Source organism: Hetaerina americana, unplaced genomic scaffold (assembly GCF_022747635.1).
Source record: "Hetaerina americana unplaced genomic scaffold, ioHetAmer1.1.p SCAF_3, whole genome shotgun sequence".
In the NCBI taxonomy this organism is placed as follows: domain Eukaryota; kingdom Metazoa; phylum Arthropoda; class Insecta; order Odonata; family Calopterygidae; genus Hetaerina; species Hetaerina americana.
In genome coordinates, this window is record NW_027286874.1 from 52,904,593 (window position 1) to 52,916,700 (window position 12,108).

The 12,108-nt window shown below is 36.1% G+C and overlaps 1 protein-coding gene across 2 annotated transcripts in view; it reads right to left on the reverse strand.

Annotated features, from left to right (window-relative positions):
- The window catches only part of rictor (rapamycin-insensitive companion of Tor), a 52,893-nt gene that overhangs the window by 21,459 nt on the left and 19,326 nt on the right, over positions 1-12,108 (reverse strand). For both annotated transcript variants that reach the window (XM_071587678.1, XM_071587677.1), the window contains exons 12-17: positions 8,883-9,083; positions 8,597-8,805; positions 3,232-3,321; positions 2,919-3,120; positions 1,915-2,084; positions 712-1,030 (exon numbers count right to left, since the gene is read on the reverse strand). In XM_071587678.1, coding sequence (XP_071443779.1) covers positions 712-1,030; positions 1,915-2,084; positions 2,919-3,120; positions 3,232-3,321; positions 8,597-8,805; positions 8,883-9,083 — 1,191 coding nt within the window. The remainder of the gene's footprint in view (positions 1-711; positions 1,031-1,914; positions 2,085-2,918; positions 3,121-3,231; positions 3,322-8,596; positions 8,806-8,882; positions 9,084-12,108) is intronic.

A 12,108-nucleotide genomic window follows, 5' to 3' on the forward strand; every position in this document is an offset into this window, starting at 1 on the left:
TCAGAATCCAAAAATGCTCATCCAATTAACATCCTTTGCTCTTTGCATTAGTAGGTTGGCATTTTTGGAGCCCACCTTTGCACACAATTTGAGATTTCCGAGCTCTTCCATAAAAATCATGTAAATAGGGGTGCATCCGAAGAGAGGAAATTTATCAGCCAGAACACTTATCACCAATCAGATTGCAGTTCTTGGTCCAATTGATGAATGATTTCATCAGTCTAGATACTGTGCCTGCCACACCCCTCTTTATCATGTAAATGTGTGTGGCCATTCTTTAAGTCTCAAAATCATTGATTAAACATTCCTTGACTCATTACTGTAGGTCCAGTAACTAGATAACTCCCAATGAATTTGAGCAGATGATGACACTTTTGCACTCAAAAATCAAATTAAGGATTGAGGAACAAAGCAAGGATTTCTTCGAACATTCAAACATGCGGTCTTTATACTAAATTACATTTCATTTTTTAAGATTGTTTCCATTATCTGTTACTTGCAAGACAAATGATGGTAAACGGATAAATTGTTACAATATCAGATACCTAATTATGAGATATGAGGACAAAAATGACCATATCATAAGCTTGTCTGCTTAAGTCACACATACAGAAGATGAACTATTGAAATATCACCATAAATGAAACAAGAATATTATTAAAAAATTCAAAGGAATCCCAGTGGTAATGACAAAACCTTGAAATGAATTACCTGAAAGAGATGCGGCAAGTTTACTTCACGGACCAGCACATCTAATCCTTTCTGATGTTGTACTAGCTGACCATACAAGTGAGGAGGAACGTATACTTCAGGAAGTGGCCGCCCTCCTCCCCGAGGGTGAAAGCCCCAGCCACCTCCAGCGACACCAGCCCATGAGCCTGAGCCTTGCATCCCTAAGGTACCACCACCATTCGTTCCAGAGTTCATCGAGCTGTTCCCACCACTCACTCGCTGGCTGTAACCGCCATCATCCCCACGGTGATGAAGGGTAAGGGCATCATGGATCATGCCCTCAACTATGCGAACATACCTGTATCAATGAAACATTACATACATCAATGAGCACATTCACTCCCTATGATATACTCTCCTGTTTGCATACACAAAATTCTTAAAATGTAAATGGCTGGGGGTACAGACATTTTTTAAATATTTACACTTCAACAACAGCTTAAAGGTTATAAGATTTGGAAATACTTGCACAACATTTTTGCATTTTATACCTTCTGTTATGTTAGAGTAATGTATGAAAAGGGAAGTCAATAAATTAGCTACAGGCATAATAGGCTAGGAGAGAGGATTTTTAGAAAAACCCGAAAGAGACTGGGAAGGAGGATGCAAAATATTCTGATTGGCAATTAAATTTTGAAGACTGTTATGACAGAAGAAATTTAGGCAGATGAGGTGCGGGTAGAACAAGGAATGCTTGACAGAATAAAAAGAAGTATAATGTATGTGAAATTGAAGAATGGTTTATTGAGGTGTAGACCGTCAGGCGGTCTTGTAAGGTGAGACTAAGAAATGTACAGGCATTAAGTTCATATCCATTCAAAACCTACATTAAATGGTAGACTGCCCAATATCAAATCAAGTTGATATCAATTATTGACTTGATTTTCTGCAAGTTGAATGCTTGGCCACTCTTTATCCTTGACTGTGAATTTTGCCAGTTTCAGGAAATGTTGTTTGTTTAGCTCTGGGATTATTTATTTAAAGATAAATTATGTCATGTAAAACATACACATAAGGTACTAGGGATAATAAAGTGTGGAATATCTATTCAAATAAAAGCAAGAAGAGTAAATGAATGCCTTAACAATGTGAAAAGAAACTAAGCTAAAAGAGCCGAACATATTAAAACTCATGCCAATTACACAAAAAATTTATAGATAAAATAAAATGTTAAATCCTTACTTAAAGTTGTTGGTTTGATTCCATCGTTGGATTTCATGGGTGACAAAGTTGGCTTCATGCAGAGAAGTAAAACCAGAGGGGAGAGATAGGAAACGTATGAGAAGGAGAAGACCTGGATCTCCAAGGTGCAGAAGTGATGGACGTAGAGACACCAGTCTTTCTAGAAACTCCTAAAATTCAAAAAATAAATTAGAAACATATTGAACAATATCAACAACCACATAGAAATCTTAGCACAATAAAGAAATTTTTCCAAAAAGCATTTATATGGGTCAAAATATTATATATCAAACTGTCCCAATTTCCAAGGATTGTATGTATTTGTATGAATATATGTATAAATATATAAATCACATGCATGTATATAGAGATATTAGCGTAAAAAATAATAAAATGATTGATACAAAATTATAACACTCAGTCAACACTTTTATATTTCAGTTGTTCCAGCCACCTTCAACAGAGCACCTCCTTTTACTCTGATGAAAATGACTGGGACCACTGAAATATAAGTCGTGAATGAGTGTTATCATTCTTATTATTTTTTTATTATTTTTAGGCATATAAGCCAACATAATTCATGCAATAAATGTCTTAAATCAGGAATAAGAACATCTGCTACTTAGAATACAGACTAAATTGATTTGTGTAATAAACCATGAAGCCATTAATATCAGCACATGTAAAACTTAATGAAATTAAGAATACAAAGTAACTTTCCACTGTCCTTTATTAGCGTACAACGGGTTTCAACGCTCAAGCGTCATGATGACGCTTGAGCGTTGAAACCGGTTGTACGCTAATAAAGGACAATGGAAAGTTACATTGTATTCTTAATTTCATTAAAATGAATTTCCACAAGGTTGAGCCAGAAACAATTGAACATGTAAAACTTGTTTTCCATTGTGTAGTTCATGCTCACATATGGTATCACTACGAAAAATGACAATTAAAAGTTGTCAAAAAGTTTGATATATTAATAAAAAGATTAAAATTTAGCATACCGAATCATCACAGGCTTCACTGAGAATAGATGCAGCTGCTAAAGATACAGAACTCTTAGTATCTCCCAATTGATCTACCAACAACTCAGTAACCCATCTGTGTAATCCAGGCAATTGAGAACGAATCAACACCAGCATAAATTGAGTGGCATAAAGACGACAACTCTCAAATGGGGATGTTAGTGCTCGCTTGAGGATGACCCTGAAATCAAAAGACGACGAATATTCCACATTATATGTAGCACATACCTGAATATAAAAACAACAGAATTACTAAATACAAAATGAATTTATTAACATAAAGCATATTAACCTTGCAACACCATCAATACTGTAGTCCAAACTTGAGATTACCAGTTTCACATAACAGTCATGTGTAGTCGATACTACCAGGTCCAATAATCTGCAAAAAAAGGCATTATTGTGTAGTAAGACAAGCAGTTGTGAGTGTAATAATAGTAACTGTTATATTGTCATTCATTAAGCCAAAATAAACATAAAGAATAAAATAGGTCAAAAAAATAAAAATCTATGTAGATACATACAGGATGCGGTGGTTATCTCCGGACAAATTTCAATTTGAATTTCCCACCATATCGTAGTTCCACCACTTGATATCATGATTGGCGTTCTTGAAAGCTATAGGCATCTAGTAAACAGTCATAACTTCAAATGTCATAGCTTCGAAACATGTTTGTGTCAGTAGGTTTTTTTTTCTGAAGGCCCGCCTGACCTCCGCAAAGGGTTAGTCAAAGTTAGACAGCCATTAACAATCGCGCAAGTAAATATTCAGTGCCTTAGGAACAAAGTAAACCTGCTTGAAGTGGCTATGAACGAGTGTGAACCAGACTTTTTGTGTATTACAGAGCATTGGTTAAAATACGAAGAACTTAAGGTTATTTCACTCTCAAATTACTCCCTAGTGTCGTCATTCTGCCGGGCCACGTATAAAAATGGAGGTGTGGCCATTTTCGTGCATAGCAGAATAAAGGGGACTATTAACTCAGTTCACGTGCCTGTGAAGGAAGAAAAAACCTTTGAATGTGCAGTGTGTTTCCATGAAACTCCAGTGGGATTGCTTGTGCTCATCTCCATCTATAGATCACCAACTGGTGATTTTCATTCATTCATTAAAAAACTGGACCAACTCATTTGCTCCTTATATGCAAGCAACAGGATACTCGTGCTGAACGGCGATCTCAACTGTAATCTCTTAGTTGACTCCCCTCACAGATCAGAATTGTTGAATCTGTTCAAAACTTATGGCATGGAATGTTTTAACAATAATCCTACCAGAGTCACTCCCACATCTGCCACCCTAATTGATTACGCTGTGACCAACTTTAACCATGAAAAAGTAGTCACAACTGTTTGCGACCTAGGTATAACAGACCATTGCATGGTGAAAATAAGTATCGATACTAACCAACCAATGGATAGTCCAAATGATAAAACTTACCCAAGGCGGTCTCTCACTCATGGAAATATGCAGCATTTTCTGCTCCTTCTTCAGTCCCAAAACTGGGACAATGTCTATGACCTTAAGTCAGTAGACGAAGGTTTCAATTACTTTTATTCAATTTTCAAACACAATTTTGAAATGTGTTTCCCAGTAACACATCATAAAATATTTCATAGAACTAAATGTAAGCCATGGCTAACTGATGAGATCCGTTATTACTCAACTATCCTTAAAAAACTTGCTATCTCCAGTAAAAGTTCAAAAAATCATGAACAAAGGTTACTCTATAAGGAATTTCAAAAGTATTACCGTAAACTGATTTCTACCACGAAAAGAACCTATAATGATAATAAGTTACTTAATTCCAATAACAAGTCCAAAACTGCATGGGAAATAATTAATGACTGTAGAGGTAAGAAAAATCCACAACTCACTCTCCCAAAACTTTGTAACCCTGAAAATAACACTGCCATTAGCTATTCATCTCTAGCTAATAAATTTAACAAATACTACGTATCAGCTCCTTGCCTAACTACTTCTCCAGCCAATGTGCTTTTAGCAAATGCACCATCGTCAATGTTTGCCAAGCCCTGTTCTGAAACCAATCTAAAAACTATTGTCTCCTCACTCAGAAACAAATCCAGTACTGGCCCAGATGAAATTCCTGGTAAAGTTGTTCATCATTGTTTTGAAGCCATAAAAGCACCCCTTTTATTTTTAATTAATGAATCTTTGATACAAGGGATTTTCCCATCCCAATTAAAAGAATCAAAAGTAGTGCCCATTTATAAAAACCATGGCTGTGTAAATGATTTGAATAACTACAGACCAATAGCCGTCCAAAATACATTTGCTAAAATATTCGAAAAAGCCATGTATATGCAAATAGCATCTTATCTCGAAAAAAACTTCCTACTTTCTAATTCTCAGCATGGATTTAGATCGGAAAGGTCTACCACAACTGCCATATGTCAGGCAATCGACAGCATACTTAATTCATTAGATGCTAAACGCAAAACTCTTGGAATGTTTTTTGACTTGTCAAAGGCTTTTGATAATGTAAACCACAATAGACTACTAATTAAACTCAATAGAATAGGAATTAGAGGAAGTCCTTTAAACTGGTTGAAGTCCTTTATTCATAATCGCACTCAAAAAGTAGTGTTATCAGTTGATGGGTCAAAATATTCATCCGAAGCATACCAAGTTAACAAAGGTGTTCCACAAGGCTCAACCCTTGGGCCACTCCTCTTTCTGATTTACATCAATGACCTACCTAACTGCTTACCAAATAATGCTGGAATAATACCAGTGTTGTACGCTGACGACACTAATATAATAATATCAACACAAACATATCCCAGCCTTGTGGAAAAAGCTAAGTCTGTCACACTTGCTATAAACAAGTGGTGTACAGACAACCTTCTAGACTTAAATGTAAATAAAAGTAAAATAGTCAACTTTACACACAATAAGAACATATCAGATGATCTGCTGGTAAAAATCAATGACCTATCAATTGAGCGTGTGACAGAATGCAAATTTCTAGGTATTTCTCTATGTGCAAATATTTCTTGGGATACTCATGTAAAAGCCCTCCAACACAAGCTCAGTTCAACTTGCTACTTATTAAGACACCTGTATGAAACTACAAGTAAAACTGTACTACTCAATTTGTACTATGGGGAAATTTACTCAAATATAACCTACAGTATAATATTATGGGGATCAGCTGCTATTTCTCAAAACATCTTTAAAATGCAAAAGAAAGCTATTAGAATCATCGCCAGGAAACCTTACAATGCTCCATCAAGGCCTATTTTCCATGAATTAAATTTGCTACCACTCCCATGCATCTACATTATGTTTTTAATTCTATATATAAAAAATAACATCGGCAACTATTCTCTTAACTCTGCCTATCATCATCATTACACCAGAGGCAGGAATGACTTCCATTATGGGAATATAAGAACTAAAGCATTGAAATTAGGACCCAATGAAACGGGCATCAGATTATTTAACAAACTACCCAAAAGTATCAAGGATACACAGGGAACTGCCGTATTCAGGCATAAACTAAAAAGATATCTACAACGCAATATGTTTTACTCGGTTGATGAATATCTCAACAATATTCCCGACCAGTAAGTTCATAGTTTTAGTTTCTAGCAATGGTAATGGTCTGATTCATGTTTGTGATCAATGATTTTTCTGAATTTGATATTGTATGTGCATGTTACAGCCGATGTTCATGGGTTTGTACCAAACACTTATGTAACTATGAGCATCTATTCTTTTATGTATCTTAACTGAGCCTGTGTCTTTGCTCCTCATTGACGTGCCTTATATCATGTACATACTTCACCCACCTGGTATTTTTGTATTGTGATCTCTGGGCAAATAAAAAGTAATAATAATAATAATAATAATGGCCGGGATATTACGTACAAGTGCAGAGTACAATCAAAGAGCCGCTATTATCAAAAGGGTTCCCGCTGGGTGTTCACCCAGTGAAATAGTACTGTTCTTCGGGTACCCCAGATCAACTGTTAACGATATTGTGGCTGAGTATAATGCTTCAGAGAAGTCTGGGGAAGGTTTTGCTAGCCCGGCAAGGAAACTTCATGCGAGAAAATGCGTGTCACGAACTGTGGCAGGCGTCAAGAAGGCTCAGGTATTGATTTCAGAGGACCCGGGGCGATGGCTGAGGAAATTGGCATCAGAATTGAATGTTAGCAAGCAAACAATGCATTAAATGGCAGAGGAGGACCTAACAATTAAAATGCGACATATGCTGTCTGAGGCTGCCAGAACGAAGCGGATGGCTCGCTGCAACCTGCTATTGTGTTCTCTAAAAATTGAAACTGCAGGAAGAATCAGATTCTTTTCTGATGAAAAACTTTCACTGTTGACGAGAAGATCAACTGGATAAATAATAGCTGGCTCGCCCACGACCCAGAGGATGTCTTGTTTGTTGCTCCAACAAAATTTCTGCCGAGAGTTCACGTCCTAGGTGTTATGTCCAGCGAGGGTGATATCATGCTGCCACAGTTCTTTGAAAAGGGACAAACCATCACAAAAGAAGTCTATCTGCAAATTTTGAAGAATGTTGTGAAACCGTGGATGGTAACTGTGGCCTAAGGGAAACAATGTATCTTTCAACAGGACAGTGCGCTAGCTCATACGAGTCATTTAGTCCAAAACTGGCTCTCACATAACATTGACATGTTCTGGTCAAAGGAGTTCTGACCCCCAGATTAACCTGGACTTGAGCCCCCTCGACTATTATGTTTGGAGTGTAGTCAAAAGAGTTACCAATAAGACGAGGCACACTAATGTTGCATCTCTACGTACTGCTATCATAGCAGCAATCACAAATATGGACAGTGCTGTTTTAATGACTGCATGCGATCGATTCAGGACAAGATTGGAAGCGGTCATTGCAGCTGAGAGGGGCTACATTGAGTTATGCTACTCTTGACAGATTTTGATTTTCATTTTCATTTGTACTTTTTTTAATAAATTTGCTTTTGAACAGTTTCACTTGTCCGGATTTAAGCATCATACCCTGTATACATTGCAGAAAATATACATAATAGTCATTGCAATAAATAATCATTAAGATAATCACTAATAGTAATACAAATATCTTAGTAGGAATTTTTTCAAGTTAAATTTCATAGATATGATACTGCTGTGTATAGACAACTGATGTCATCTGTACTAATGGGAAAATTGGAATTCAGAATACACAGTGACAAATGATAAGATATGATATGAAGTATAGAGTAGAGAAATATAACATTAATTCCTATATTACAAGGTAGCGGGAAGAGGGAAGAAAAAATAAAATTAATGCCATTATTTTAACAAATAATCTCAAACATTTTATCCTACTCTATTATGTGTAGGTGATATGCACACAAGTTGCTGGGGAAGACATGTCTACCAGGACTTGTACGGATGCTAATAAAGATCGGTTAGTATTAAGGGTGCAATCGATGCATTGGATAATAAAAGCCCACCCTCTGTGCCATTTGTCATTTCCCCTGGGATTAACCCCAATGTTTTTCAAGATATCACAATGCGGAGAGATAATAAAATTTCAGCACTCATTAAAACTAAAACTTTACAAAGAAATATTCACCAGACAAATTTTCCATTGTCTCCTAAAATGATAATTATGTTTAATCTGTTATTACACATTACTTACATTTGAAAAACACCAGCACGATCTAAGGCCCGCAGTCCACGGCTATGATGAGAGAGTCGTCCCAAGAACAGGAAATAATAACGACATAATGATGTTGACATTTGGTTTGGACTGAATAATGCATCATGAGCTGAATTACTTGAAGTTATCATCTGCAAATTCTTAGCAAGATCAGCAAGAAACTCTCCCAAGAATTTTCCACTTTCAGCCTGGAATAAATGAGAATTGTAAACCAACTGCATGCATACTGCAAAGTGCCAGTATCTTAGTTCTCATTGAAACCAACCTCATCTGCTTCAACAAGGAATTCAATAAGCTCAATTCCAACAAGTGTTTGAATGTGGCGCTGCTGAGCTCTTTCATCAGAACCTGAAATTGTAACTCTCCCATAGCCATTAGGGGTTGAGGGCTTGAAGTAATCCACTAGACGTCTAATGAAGGTTTTCAAAGAGGAGTCTTCCAGATGCTTAAATGGCTCACTGCGATTCTTAAAAAAAAAGAAAAATGACTAATATGTAAATGCACCACTATGAATGAATCAAACACTTTAAACAGCTGCACATTTACCTCATGGCCAATTTACACATTTACATACTGAGCTATTTTATGTTGTGGAAGTAAAAATGTTGATTATCATTATTAGATTGAAATTGATAAATGTCATGAGACAATTTTGGCTCTTCATGTCCAGTGAACTTTCATTGCATACAGTTATCTTTCATTTAATTAAAAGTTATTAATTAAATTAATTATAGTTATCTTTATTTAATAAAAAGGGGGAAAAGTGAAATTCTTTACTCTCTCCATAATGAAACCATGAGAAGCTTCCCATTTCAGCATAGATGTAGCAGAGATTTTACATTTCTGCTGCATACATGTTAGTAGTGATAATTTGATTATTACGTGCCTTAATGACCGAGGTCATTTGCACAATGCTGGATGCATATTAAGAATAGGAACTGAAATGATAAAACATGGAATATGCTAATTCCTTTTATGACTTCTCATATACTTTAATATCCTATACCTAAATCCACCATTAGAGGTATTAAAAAAGCCAGAATATGTTGGCTTCCTCAACAACAAAATTACCCCGGATATGGTTATAAATTAACTCCAGGGTCATCATCAAGGATGAGGAGCTAAGGTCTTTCCATATATTGAGAGATTCATGCACAATTTTGTATTTTTTACCATCGTCAAAAGATAGTGAACCATCAAAAGGAATTGCAAACCTCACACCATAGTTCACATTTCTCTTCTGTGAAAAGATACAGGTGAGTGAGGGTACCGATACTCAAAAGAGAATTTAATCTGTTGTCACCATAGAGATTAGACCTTGGCTAAGCTGAATATGGATCCATCCCAACTAATCTCACTTCCGAAATTCATATACATAGAAACACATGATATTTTATGATAGAGTGGATCTAGATCTTCACTTAACAGCATTTTTCTAACTTACAACTCATCTGGATGAAATTGAACAAATTTGTTTCTCAACCAACTTGGTCACTTACCAGTCAACAATAAGGAGGTCTGATTTTCAATATTTTTGTGTCAAACAAAAGAACTTCAAATTCCATTTCTCTATGTATTAAGGAATGATTTAAAATAATAAAATCATTGTTTTTAGTTCCCCATTTACATTGACAGATGCGAGGACACGATCCTATATATCATATAAATTCCATTGAATTCTATGTTTGTAACTGGTATAACAGATTATAATTACTTTTTGGAGCATTTTTGTACGAACACGTTTTTATTGTCTTCTTGGATTGCTAAAGGAGAGATAAAAGCCAAAATAGGTAGTATTGACCAGTTGGGTTAACAAAACATTCACTATTGAACAATCCCATAGATTGAATTGAAATCATTGACTTTGTAATTCCAAAAACTTTATTTAAAAATGCAACCCAGGTTTTGATGTTGAACGCCATCATCAGGTGGTCCTCATGGAAGCAAACTTGGTATATATACCTTCTGATTGGGGGAGGTGGGTCGGTCAGAGAGGGAAAGAACGCCCCTCCCCCGATCAGAGGGCATTCATACAAAGTTTGCTTCTATGAGGACAACCTGATGATGGCGTTCAACATCGAAATCTGGGTCGTGTTTCTAAATAAAGTGCGTGCAATTACAAAGTCAATAATTTCATTTCAATATGTTAAGCAAATTCCATAAAGTTACGGCGGAGACGACAAATTACAGGTGATTTTTTTAACCATAATTTTGGAAAAAGCTGCTTAATATGCCAGTGCACTTACTTCCTTCTGGCATTTTATCTTCCTCAATTACTCGTTTATTTCAAGAAATGTTGTTTTGAGCCATGAGATTTTTTGGCAGATGGAGGGTCAAGACTCTACGCATTCTAAAAGACAAAAATCCATTCTACCAGTCAAATGAGCATAATAACTGTGAGTCGCTCCATTTTTCTATATAAATTCCAAAGGAGTATCAGAAAAGGTTTGCTTTTAGCAAGCCTCATCTCTCACTAGACTGCTATGTAAGTTTCAGCTAATTTCATCACGTGATTTCATTTTCATTGCTGATTGAAGCAACAAACTTTTGCTCACTTTGAAAAATGGAAAAAATAGTTTCATATGGTAATTAAAGAATTCCACTTTAAGGGTTTAACACCAGAGAGATCAAAGCTGAGTTGGTTAACTTTCATGGAACATCTGTGTCTGTGTTTGTGACTGCTTACAATTGGGTAAATGAGTTAAAGCGTGACTGTCGACAAATGATAACCACTGCTTGGGACATCCAGTTGCAGTGACTTCTTTCAAAATGATTGACAAAATTCACGATATGGTTCAAGGTGATCGACAAATCAAATTTTGCAAAACAATTCAGGCCACAGGCATATCACAAGGTATCATGTTTTCAATTTTGCACAAGAAATTGGGCGTGAAAAAATCTCAGCAAGATGGGTGCTGCATTTGCTCTCAGTGGAGAATAAACACAATTGTGTAGTCAATTTCGGAGTATGATTCGGTGCTTTTCTGTCGCAATCCTCACAATCATCAATACCTAACTGTAGACAAAACATGGATACACTAACACATTCCAGAGATGAAGGAAGTCGAAACAGTGGGTTTCTAAAATCCATCCGACTACAAAGGCGAAGAGTGAAATCAGCCGACAAGGTTATGGCCATAATTTTTTGGCATGCTTGCGAAATCATCTACATCAATTACTAGTAAAAAAGCTAAACGATTAATAGAGAGTATAATGCACCATTATTGCACTGGTTGAGCAAAGAAATCAAGATAACATCCTCATTTGGCAGAGAAAAATTCTCTTCCATCAAGACAATGCACGGGCGCACACCTGCACAATTTGGATGGCAAAAATTGTGGCATTAAAGTTAGAATTATTATAACATCCACCACATTTACCAGATTTGGCCCCAGGGACTTTTTTCATTGTCAAACTTAAAAAATAGGCTTGATGGAAAGCAATTCACAACAAAGGAGCCTATTTTGAGGACCTTCTGAAATCCTAATTTT